The sequence below is a fragment of the Balaenoptera acutorostrata genome, chromosome 7 (assembly GCF_949987535.1).
Source record: "Balaenoptera acutorostrata chromosome 7, mBalAcu1.1, whole genome shotgun sequence".
Lineage (NCBI taxonomy): Eukaryota > Metazoa > Chordata > Mammalia > Artiodactyla > Balaenopteridae > Balaenoptera > Balaenoptera acutorostrata.
The window spans coordinates 48,478,799-48,491,721 of NC_080070.1; the positions used below are offsets into that span (position 1 = coordinate 48,478,799).

Here is a 12,923-nt window from a genome sequence, read left to right on the forward strand (position 1 = left end):
GAATCCCCTGGTTAAAGCGCACGGCTGTGCAGGCACACACGCACAATGTGAGGTGAAGACTTGCCGAGGGCGAAGGGAGGCAGAGGTGTGTCTCAATCAGCAGGCTTGATGTTTCAGAAGGAAGCAGCCCTAGAGCACCAGCTTTTCAGATGATTCTCCAAAGAATGCTGTGTATGCATAAACAGAGCCTCAGAGCCCATCAACTGATAACAGGAAATGTATAAGCCTCTGAGATGCTGCTGGCTGCTTTGTAAATGAAGTGAAAATAAAAAATAATTAGGGGGGGAATGGGGAGCAATTGATTTAATGGGTACAGAATGTGTGGGATGATGAAAAAGTTCTGGAAATGGATAGTGGAGATGGTTGCAGGACACAGAATATATTTAATGGTGCTGAATTGTACACTTAAAAATGGTTAAAGTGGTACATTTACATTGTATGTTATGTATATTTTACCGCAATAAAAAAATGGGAAGAAAATGTCAAGTCTCCTGTAAAGCAGTTGCAACAATGGATGAAATCAGGCTCACCTTAGTGCTAACGTGTAGCACCCTGGCTGGCGCTGGCTTTCTCTAAGAATGTAGGCGCCCTCCACGCCTCCGAGAAGCTCATCTGCCTGCTCTCGGGAGATGATCCCATGAAACCTGAGGAGAGACAAGACCATCTTTGTTCTGAACAGACCACATACCAATATGGACCGCAAAGAGCTGCCTAAAAAAGATGGTGGGTCGGGGCTTCCCTGGTGGCGCAGTGGTTGAGAATCTGCCTGCCAATGCAGGGGACACGGGCTCGAGCCCTGGCCTGGGAGGATCCCACATGCCGTGGAGCAACTAGGCCCGTGAGCCACAACTACTGAGCCTGCGCGTCTGGAGCCTGTGCTCCTCAACGGGAGAGGCCGCAACAGTGAGAGGCCTGCGCACCGCGATGAAGAGTGGCCCCCGCTCGCCGCCAACTGGAGAAAGCCCTCGCACAGAAATGAAGACCCAACACAGCCAAAAATAAATAAATAAATAAATAAATGTATTTAAAAAAAAAAAAAGAAAAAGAAAAAAAAAGGATATGAAAAGAAATAAAATGAACTTAATTTAAAAAAAAAAAAAAAAAAAAAAGATGGTGGGTCCACCTGGAATCTACAGCTCCCCATTTAAATGAAGAGGGGTGTGACTATTGCATACTTCCAGATGGGCTTGGACCTGGCTCTCAGCATGCACCCAAACAGATAATAAGCATGCAAGTAGGCAAGGCAACAGGAAGAACACCAGTCCACCTGGCTTTCTGCTATTGTCTTTGATCGTAAGCTGAAAATTAAAGTTGTAACCAAAAGCCAGGTTATGGCTCCTCTTTCATCCATGGAGAAAAGCAAAAGAGCATTTACCAATTTGGTACTCTGCTCACTAGGTATTATCCTGATTGCAAATGAGCACGTACTGATTATCACCCTGCTTACTTCAGTGTGGGGTGTTGTTCATTTTAGAGGCTCATTCTCTGGAAAGAATAGCCAGAAGTAATGAACAGTCTTCCATTCCTCTGAATTTTGAGAGCAATCACTTAGGGATGTGTTTGGAAAATGTACCTATTTTTCTTTTTTAAAGATAATGTTTATTTTTTCCCCTGCAATTTAAAAAGTAATACACATGCATGTAGAAAATTCGGTAGGATTGCAAGTTTGGCCAATAACTGCTTTGTTCTGGAGGGGATGTCTGGGACCTAGAGAGCGGACAGCGATGCCAGGGGAGAGGAGAACAGGACAGGAGTTAGGGACACACAACCAGCCAGCTCTCTCTGCTGCCCTAAAGCAAAGACAGCGGCTCACCCCTGTTATCAAGAGATTTGAGCAATCTGTGTTTCAGAGGAAGGTGGGACCTGGGTTGTGGCGGAGTGAGGCCAGGGCCAAGGGGTCCCGGGCTCCTGGGAGAGGGAACACCACCCTCTTTCTAGGATTACCCAATCTTAGGGAATTGGGGGGAATAAATTAGAGAAGAAGTTTTCTGGACAGAGAATCCCCTTTTACCTTCCTGGAAGGGAGAGGGGAGGGAGGGAAGCCGGCTACCCAAGAAGTGCTGTTGTTTTTTTCCGCAGGAATGCAAAGATTCTCAGAGGACACATGTACCAGGATAACATTTTGGAAAAAAATAAACCTATCACAATACTTATGTCCTAATTCCCTTCTATTCTTTACAACTAGACCTTACAAGCTGAAGCTTTAGTCCTAGGGAAGTGAGGTCAAACACTCTGGCCTGAGTTCTCAGATCAACTCTCAAAAGCCTAGGGCAGTGATAGCTTGGGAAAAAGGGGTGTTCTGGCTTCTCAAATTTTGGTTTTAAATCTCGAGAGCCAATGTATGGAGGTCTTGGAGCATCGCTTTTCCGGGGTGAGGATGAATGTGCTGTGTGACATTAAGAGCAACCCTCCTGTCCAAAAGGAGACCAGTGTCCCCAGTTCTTTTGGGAGGGAGATTGGGAGAAATTTGGCCAGAACCCATGTTCAGTGGGTCTAAGCTGGGAGGTGGAGAAGATTCCTGTGCAGCAAGAGCTGGGGCTGGAGAAGGCTGGACATGGTTTGGGCAGAGACCTGAGGGGAGCCCTGCAGATCCCAGGCCATCGAGAGAGAGAGACAGAGACAGAGACAGAGACAGAGAGAGGTGGGAGGGACATGGAGAGGATAGAAGGGCAGAGGGCACTGGAAAGTTTCCCACATCAGAAAGGACAAAAGCTGGTACCACAAGAGCTTTGAGACTGGGATGTCCAGGACACAACCTGACAGGGCAGGGCAGGGGGTGACCACAGCAGGAAGAGGCACACGCAGCGAAGGGCACAGAAACCTGACACCCCTGACCCAGGTCACTCTCTGGGGGGAGAAGGGCAAAAAAAAAATGGGAGAAGGAATATCCCAAATAGGCAGTTAACCTGAAAGCAGCTTTGTTTGAACTCCCTTGAATGACGTGTTTCAGGGATGGCCAGCAGCAGATGTCAGGTGTCAAGAACTAAGTTAAATTCAATTGTTCAAAAGAAGAAAATGACAATCTTGTGCATCTGAAGACCCAGTGTGTGGCTCATCAGCCCCTTTAGGCATGGATTTAAAAAGTATCCATCATGTATATATCTATGATCCCAACTTTTCAAAAAAAAAAAAAGAGCCTGCACAAAGACTGGGAAGAAAGAGATGAAGGGAAAAAAGTTAACAATGCTTCTCTTTCATGGTGGGGCTATGGTGTTTTCCACCTTGTAGATTCCTATATGCTCTAATTTTCCCAAATTAATTGGGTATTAATTGACTAACTTTTTAAGAACAAAAGTAATACCTACCCACAGTGGGAAAATTCAAAATTTGAAAGTTAAAAGGCACGAAAGAAATAAAAATATAAACAGTAGAGAAATAAAAATTCCCTTTCCCTAATGGTATCTATTGAACACACTTTCTTGTGATTCTTTCTAGGAAAAAAATATGCATATGTTTCCTGAATAGAGCATGTCTTACTTTTTGAATGGAACAACAACAACAAAAACTTTCATTTTTAAAAAAGAAAGGGAAACACAGAATATGAAGTTTTTAAGCTAACTCCCCTCTAATACGAAATGTTTCTTTTTTATGGTTAAGAAAATGTTTCTTTGGTCTCGTTTCACTCTATAGTTTATGTGGAACTGGGGGGAGGTTGGACTATGAGAACCAGAAGGTTATTCAACAAAACTTTTATGCAAAAAAGGGAAAGACAATAAATAGTTTCTTTTGGAATTCATGTACAAAAATGTTCTATTTGAGAAGTATATAATAGGTTTTCATTTTCTCTTTTTTTTTAAATTATTATATTTAAAAATTTTTTTATTTATTTATTTATTTTTGGCTGTGTTGGGTCTTCGTTTCTGTGCGAGGGCTTTCTCTAGTTGCGGTAAGTGGGGGCCACTCCTCATCGCGGTGCGCGGGCCTCTCACCATCGCGGCCTCTCTTGTTGCGGAGCACAGGCTCCAGACGCACAGGCTCAGTAATTGTGGCTCACGGGCCCAGTTGCTCCGCGGCATGTGGGATCCTCCCAGACCAGGGCTCGAACCCGTGTCCCCTGCATTGGCAGACAGATTCTCAACCACTGTGCCACCAGGGAAGCCCCATTTTCTCTTTTTTAAATTAATTCTCTTTTCTTTTGCTCTATGAGCAAAATCCAAATCAGTATACTGAAGAAAAATAAGTCCTATTACAACCAGGTTAGATGTTAGGGACATGGGGGTGGAAGAGAGAGGAGGCCAGTGATGCAGGCAGGTATTCCAGAGCCCCCAGCTGAATTCCCAAGGCCCGGTGGGAAGGTTCAGAAACGCAGCCGTGGCAATTAGGAAGTGGCTGCTGAACTGGGACAAATAAGAGGGTCATTAATCACGGAAGTGAAGCTCTGATGGGTAAGGGAATAGAGGAAGAAGGTTTTGGATTGGCTGGGAGAGCTTTGGGAGCTGAAAGAGACTTTAACCTTATAATGCCTCCAGGTGGGACATGGGAAGAAATCGAACTGTGCATCTGACTGACATCTCCCCTGCTCCGCCTCCGCCCTTTGCTCTGTCTGGGTGGTTCTGCCTGCTGTGAGCTGTGTACCATGCCACAGCCCGAGACTGCCAGCTATTTTTATGGTAATGCGTATTTGCTTTGCAGTAGGTTTCTGAGAAAGTAAAACAAGAGATGAAATTAAGAGGAAAATGGGGGGCACTTCCCTGGCGGTCCAGTGGTTAAGACTTCGCCTTCCAATGCAGGGGGTGCGGGTCCGATCCCTGGACAGGGAGCTAAGATCCCACATGCCTTGTGGCCAAAAAACCAAAATATAAAACAGAAGCAATATTGTAACAAATTCAGTAAAGACTAAAAATGGTCCACATTCAAAAAAAAAAGAAAATCTTAAAAAAAAAAAAGAGGAAAATGGGGGAAATCATAATTATGGTATTAAGGCAATTTGGCTAATAGATCCATGTCAAGAGAAATCATCATTTTGGTTTTAGGAGACTGCAAGGAAATGGGACGACTTTCCTGAGTGTTGTGTTTACTGAGGTAGATGAAAGTAAGGAATTCAGCCTCAGTTTACATTCTTCGACACCCTAGCTGTTTATATAGTATTGAAGTAGAAAGTGAAATGAAATACTAAGAGAGCCACAGTTATGGAAAATGCTGCCTTACACCTTACGTTTCAAGTACTTGCCAGGCACTCAGTGGCTGCTTTTGTGCAGAGAACTGAATGTAGCAGGAGATAGTCTCCCTCCCACATTCATGAAGCCAAGCACCTGGATATTATAAGAAAATTCAGTACAAAGGGATCTGATTGCATTTATCCTTATTATTAAACTCTTGCACAATGGACATTTGATGAAGACTACATATTGGAAAAATTGTAATATTTAAATGACATAGGAAGTGACTACTTATTACATTATTAAAACAATGAATAGCATAATACATACTCTCTTCCATAATATTTTGGTCTGTTTTCCACCTATATTGAAAAGAAGAAAAGTGTTAATAATGCATTTGAATTCAAATCAGATAGATAAAAATACTATTCAAATAAACAGAGCTAGAGTCCTGGGAATAATTTTATTCCAGTTTTTATTCCCCAAATCAGAGATCCAAGACACTGGAGTTAAGCAACACATCCCACTCTCTTGAGTAAAAATGACCTAGAATTGTCATATTTCTCTAATCATTAGGCTCAGTCCCCACGCAAACTCAATCACCCAATAAAAAAATTTTTGAAGGAAACACAGTGAGGCTTATTTTAATATTAAGGAATTTATAAAAGTATTACAAGGCTTCATCCTGAAGGATAGAACAAATACTTTTAGCATGAATAAAACACAAACATTTATTTCAATCTTCACCTAACTGTTTCATTATGTATTTATAATAAAAATGGGGAGTGCACCCGGATTAAAAAATAAGTTTAATTTGGTCTCTTTCCCGATAAAATCAATATCCTAACATTCTTATTTTTTTCATCAAATGGTGAATGCGCTAAAATTCACTTGACACCAGAGGTACAAGCTTTGGAGGATAAGATTTATGAGTTGACTGAAAAGCATAAACATTCCAGAAAAGATTTTTCCATCACATCTTGAGCCTTGGGGTTATCACATTGGATTTCTGCCACATATATGTGATAATCTACTTTCCTATGAACTTTGTTTTCTTACATTCAAGGTGTTGGAGTTGGTAAGAAATTAACATGAATTCTCATGTTCAACTTTTATTCTTCTGGTCTGATTCCAGGGACACTGAGAACATGTAGAGCTACATGAAGTTATGGATTTCATTGATGGTTGTAACAGCAAGGTCATGTTTGTTTACTAGAGTAGAATATGAGCTGGGCAGCTATTTCATTTACAGTCATTTCTGTCTACAGTCAAATGGACAGTTTTCTTAGCAGGGCACCGTGGTGGGATTTGAAGGCAGCTTCCCGGCCTATCCTTACTCTCCAAAGGATGCAGGGGACCTGAGTGGGCAGTAGGGAGGTATGGACTAGAGGAAAAGGTTCAAAAGGGGGAGCCGGGTCTCTCTGGACCATCTTGACAAGCCTGCCTTGGACAAGCCTAGCTGGCATAAAACTAATCATCTAGATACTTCTAAATGTGTTCACTCTTCCGTGCGTTTTACACCTGAAAAGCACTGAACCAAGAGAGGGCATTCATCACTCCTAATCTTTAAGGTTTGAAGCCTGCTGGGTGTCATTTATGAAGGAAGATCTAAATAATATGATTAATCGAAGCACAAAGTGTGTAAAAAGGCACCTTGTTATCTGATTACTCTACATGCTGGAAAGCTTTTGAATGTGAGTTGAACATTTTGTCATTTACATTGTTCTATTGGCTTTCACAGTTCTTTCTTACTCTCGGGATACTGTAGATAATGTGGCTGCAACACCAACATGCCACAGAAGAAAATTAGAATTTTAGAAAAGCTGATGGAAGTAGGTAATATATAATATGCAAGGTATCTCTCCTTTCTTTGAGAGTCAATGTTCCACATTTTGAAATGACTCCCTATTTATCAGGACAATTTTTTTTCCATCTTTTTGGCTGAGCCATAACACAGATTTGCAAATCTAGGTGTAGCTACCAACCCCATTCCCTTCCTCCATCCTCTTATCTTTCCAAAAGAGAAGGGTAATTTTTTTTTTTTTAATATGTGAAAGACAAGTTTATTTGCCTCCAAAGGACTCAGGTAATTTAGAGAAATTTAAAATACAGTCAGCTGGTAGGGGGAATCATCCCTAATCAGCAGCTGCCGAATAATCAAGCCTAACTACCCAGTTGGGCCTCAGAACACTGTTAACCTGTCTTTCCGTAAGAAAGAAACGACTACAGTTTTAATTATAATTTGGGGTTATCCATGTAGTCTGACCTTCTCCCTCACAACCCTTATTCCATTGAATATCGACTCTACCAGTTGAAAAGGAAAATATTTCCTTGAGATTAATAAAAAAACAAAAGGGTGGTAGACTATAATAAGAGAAGGGTAATTAATCTAATTTCCCAGATGGACAGCATGGTAGATGGAGCTTACTACTAACTCCTGGAGTGCAGCGAAGTAGTTAATTTAATTGACTCTTAAGAAGACAACAAATTGCTTTCAGTTCATCCATCACTCATAAAAATATATGGTACACTTATGTTCAGAGCTCTGTGCTCAGCCCTGTCATTGTTCGTGAAGTGATGACCTCACAGGTGTGAGAGGAAAGATATAAGGAGCTCAGGGGTGTTCTGTACTTGCAGTAAGAGGAAACACTTGAAAAATCTAACATAGGCCCCCAAATAAGGAAGTCAATATCTAGGGTGCCTTGAGGAATACCAAATAAGATCCCGCCTGCAGGACCCTTTGATCCAATTGAAGAACAAATCTGCATATGAAAACTGCAAGAAAATAAAACAAGAGCACTGAATTGTGTGGGAGAGACTACACATGGAATAGGGCCATACAATAGGTCCCAAATATTGCACAAAACGTATACTAGAATATTATTCTTTATTTAGCTGAAATTCAAATTTAACTAGGCATCCTGTTTTTATTTCATTTTTTCTAAATCTGGCAACACTACATAGGGAGAGAGGAAACGTGGAAGTAAGAGAGAGCGAAGACAGAGGATGTGGGCAGTCATCTGATCACTGCTCCCACTGTCCAGGCTGTTTTGATAGTGACCTGATTCAACCTCTCATCCCTGTGTTGTCTCTGTTGCTCTTAAAGAAAACATAGCTTCCTCGTTAATGTTAAAGAGAGAGAGAATGGCTGGGATAAAAAAAAATAACAACCATCACCTCTTCCTTTCTTAAACTTTTGCTCACAGGAATCTAAATGTAGTCTTTCTCTCCACCGTTTACTAAGCTTTTAACCAGTCAAGAGCTTAATATAAGTTAAATGACCCCAGAAAAATCATAGAATGTGCACATTTTTTTAAGGCGGATAATTTTGGGTCCTCAGATCCAGACAAAACACAGTCGGCTGATGTCAAGGCTCCAAAGGACAAGGGACCTGACTAGAGAAACTAGAGCCTCTACCCTGTGATGGAGTATTGCCTTAAAGGAGCCTGACTCTCTCCAGGTGCTGCCCCACATTAGACACTGATCGAGTCAGCACCCACCTGTGAAATGCAGATTTGTTTTATTAAAGAAGCCGTAGCATTGAATTTCAATTTCCAGGTGTATGAGATTCTCTTCAGTGAATGAGACAGAGGACAATTGATAAATAAAAAGTAAGGCAACTCAGAAGTTCTTGCATTTTCATTGAGAATTATGCTTGTTAAAGTCAGGCAACTTGACAAAAAATGGAGGGCTAAATTTAGGTAGTCATGTGAATTCAGGAAGGGACAAAAATGTAATATATCTCAACATGAAGGAAAGTTGGTTCTGGAACGAACTTGCCACTGTGATTATCCTAGGATAACCCATCACCTTGGTGAAACTGGTCATTGAGGATTTGATTAACAGAAATCGGATCTGCAATGCCTGCTCTTGGGGTTTAGTGATCCAGCTCCAAGAAGTGAAAGAAACCCACCCTTTTCAGGACAAAAAAGTAATAATTTGTATACATATTGCTGGATCTTCCAATACTGGATCCTTTCATGATCTACCTGGTTCTGAAAGAAACACCTCTTTTTGCAAAAGGAGGATACCAAGTAGATCGGTGAGCAAACAAACACCTGAAATGGGTCCTGCCCAAGACACAGGTGAATTTGGTGTGTGTGGTGTGACTGTGAAGAATGGTGGCTGATTCTTTTTATAAATATAACTGAACATCATATTCTAAGTAAGCATCATGTACAGGAGAATAGTCCCTCAAGGTAGGTAATACATGACACTGATGTCACTGTTGATGAGAACACTTTTGGAATTCCTCTTTTGGAACTGCCTTAAGAATCACTACCCTTTTTCTTGGATATACTTACAGCTGCATTTCTCAAAGTGTGGTCTGGTCATTCAAAACAGAAACTTCAGGATGCTCGTTAAAGACTGCAGGATCCTGATCCCTTCCTCAGACAAACTGAATCAGAATTACTTAGGGTGGGGCTTTAACGTGTTATGTAATCAAGTTCCCCTGGATGATATTTAAGCATACACTAAAGTTTCAGAATCACCTGGTAAATAGAAACATATATTTATTTTTTGAGAACGGATTTAAGAGTGGATGTTATTGTGGCAAACAGGTATAAGTTATTCAGAGCCAAATTCAGTAAATAGGGTGAGTGATCCGACTTGGAAACACATCTGAGACAAAAATGGGGCATGATCCTAAGATACTAAGATTTGCACTGTGACTTAATCTGAAGGTTCTTTAGAAGAGCATTCTCAGCACACTCTAGGCAATGGGAAATTGGTGGAATAAAAGCACAGCTTCCCAAGATGACTGATTGGAAAGGGACTACCCTCATGTAATATATGTTAAACTATTTCATGACTTTATAGTCACACCTCATATGTAATTATTGCCAGTACTGTGACTACTGAAGATGGTTTTTGTCCTGTCTAGCCCTGTCCATACAATGCACCCAACCCCGCTCAACAGTCCATCGTTTTTTGTATGTTCTTATTTTAAGATCCTGAACTTTCTTTTAATAAACTAAAGGTGGATCACAAGATGGTTAAAAGGGTAGGCTCTACACTCAGACTGCCTGTCTTTGAGGCCAGATCAGTGTGTCCATAAGGAGGTTACTAATCTCTCTGTTACTCAGTTTCCTCATCTTTAAAATGGGGATGATAACAAAAATACCTGCTTCACTGAGTTGTTGTAATAATTGAGTAAATACATGTAACATGGTTGCAACAGTGCCTGGAGTACAGAGATATTCAATGAATATTAGCTATTACTGGTGCCCAGAGAGACCCTCCTGTGTAGAGGAGGAAGAGGTAGGTCCATTATTTTCTGTGCTCTTAAAGCTCCTTTTACTGATCTCTGCTGAAAAACTTGACATCTCACCATATTTTAAATCTTTACTGGGCTGGTTCTTCTCTAACTATTCTGTGAGTGTTTTGAAGCAGCCATTTTTGTCTTCATCATCATCGTATTCCTAGGATTTCACCTGATGTCAGGCACAGAGTGAATGCAGGCACCTCTTGTTATCTGAATCAAATCCATTCCTAAAAATGTGTTGGGCAGCAGAGTTTCAAATAGCAAGAGCCTATATATTCCATTATTTTAAATGGAAAAAAATAATAATTCATTCTTAGAGCATCCAAAAATATCAATGTCCCAGATATTACTAAAATTCTTTTAAATAATTATATAACAATCTGATAAGAATTTCTGCATAATATAAAATATTTAAACACCAATTATGTAATTGTTTAACACTTCATGATGTAATTAATAGGTATGTTGATGTACAGTCCGCAGCTGAACAGAATAGGAATTTCATTATCCTTCTACACTGAGCATGTTCTATAATAAAAATAAACAATGAAATAATATTGTCAAAGATTTGAAAGATACTATCTAAATCAGGCCTGAATTGGTAGTGCCCCCAGGTACCTGGCCCAAACAAATACTGAGGAGCTAAACCCTCAGGGGAAAAGTGGGGGGAGTTATGGGTATAATGCGCAATATGTTTAAACAGGAGGTGGAGCGGGAGGACTCTGAGGTATGAGAGGAGCCCCTCTTCCATCACCTAGCTTTCCTGCTACTCAACGTGGGATCTGGGGACCGGCAGCATTGGCATCACCTTGGAGCTCGTGAGAAATGCAGAATGTGCGTTTCGAAGGGGAGTCATATACACATTAATGTTTGAGAAGCCGTCATGCATAGGAGAACTTGTGATAGCAGGTTTTTAACTGGGAGAATGATGTTGGCTAAAACCTTCTGTACATTGTTACAGCAAATATTCGGAGAGTGATTGTTTTGAGAGCAAAGGGTGCCTGTACTCATTAAATGTTTGCAGAATGAGACAAAGATCATGAATGAAGAGCCCCACTGTCAGTTCAATTGCTGTGTGACCCTGAATAGGTTATTAAACTTCTCGGCATCTCATTTCCCTCGATTTTCCATAAAACTGGAGTTATAAAAATGTACTATTTTAATAAGGCTCTTTCAAAGATTAGGTGAGATAATGCATGTAAAAACCGGTAGGGCTTGGAACGTTGTGGTAATAGGCTAACATTTACTGAGTGGCTATTCTGTGCCAGGAACGGTCCTTAGGGTTTCACGTGTTGATCTCATTTAAGCCTCCAAACAAAACTATGAGGGAAGTGAGTGCTATTATTTTACACAAAGCCCTCAAATAACGAGCTTGAGGTCATAGATCTAGTAAGTGGCTTTGGACTCAGCACACATACCTTTAACTACAATACTGTGCTTCCCAGCTTCTCCAGAGCAGATGCCAATCAATGTTGATGGCTTCATTGGCTAGCAAAATTCTACGGACTGGTTTCAGACTGAATTATCTGAATTGTCCTTGATTTTTCTTTGCCAGGACTGAACACCTTAAAATCTCCTTGGACTTCTGTCAGTGAGTTAACAAATGTGAACTTGGAATAAATTTGCCTAGATGTTGTGATATTTTGGGTCTCTCAACGATTTCCCTGTGATTTAGAATTAAATGTATTCCAAACTACCTGGTTTGTTTTTCAATTTACTCTTCTAATTTTAAGGAAAAATTCTCAGCATTTTGCAAAGCTTGAAAGAACAGTAGGGTGACAGCTGCATAGTGAGAGACAGGAAGCATAAGCCTTAAATGAGTTTGCTTTATAGTCAGATTATCATTGCCTAGATAAACACAAGTTCTTTTATATTTAACACAAAGGCATTTAAAGAATATTGTGAGTCCCCTGTAAACAAGGTTTCCAATTACTGAAAAAACTAAGCTTTTATAATCCCTCAGCAGCTGGTATGTGTTAAGTTTTTGCCTAATAGAAATAATTTAAAAACCCAATTTAGCAACCTCCTACACAGGGCAGCTAGACTGCTGGATTCTCTAAGATACAGATCAAGTGTAGGAGAAAAGGCTTTTGATGGGGGGATTTGTATTCGTGATACTGGGGCAATTTCATCCAGAAAAAAATAAATATGGATTATTCCCTTCTAATTAGAAATCAAAGATCTCTATTGAAAGGGAGAGAAAGAAAATGCAAGTACTGAAATTTACATTCTTGTGGTCAGATTGCATAGTATAGAATGAAAATTGAGTAAACTTGAAATCTCCGGTTTCTTTTCTTTAGTTTTCCTCATGGCATTACTTTAACCTTTCCAGGATTCTGATGGCGTGCTGATGAGGTGCATTCCTTCCTGTTTTGATTAGAGTGTATTATAAAAAATCTACTGGCCAGTTTTTCTGTAATAAACCTCTTTAAAAGATTACCAATGGTTTTCCTAAGTTATGTAAGTACCCACAAGTCGGGCGCCTTAGTAACCTGCTATCAACATTCTGCTAACATGTAGATGCGCACAATATCAGGTTGCGTGCTCAGGACCAAAGC

At 40.5% G+C, this 12,923-nt stretch overlaps 1 protein-coding gene across 1 annotated transcript in view; it reads right to left on the reverse strand.

Moving 5' to 3' along the window:
- Positions 1-12,923, reverse strand: part of CHN2 (chimerin 2) — a 328,992-nt gene that overhangs the window by 121,613 nt on the left and 194,456 nt on the right. Inside the window, exons 4-5 of the mRNA XM_007193498.2 lie at positions 5,430-5,461; positions 531-644 (exon numbers count right to left, since the gene is read on the reverse strand). Coding sequence (XP_007193560.1) covers positions 531-644; positions 5,430-5,461 — 146 coding nt within the window. The remainder of the gene's footprint in view (positions 1-530; positions 645-5,429; positions 5,462-12,923) is intronic.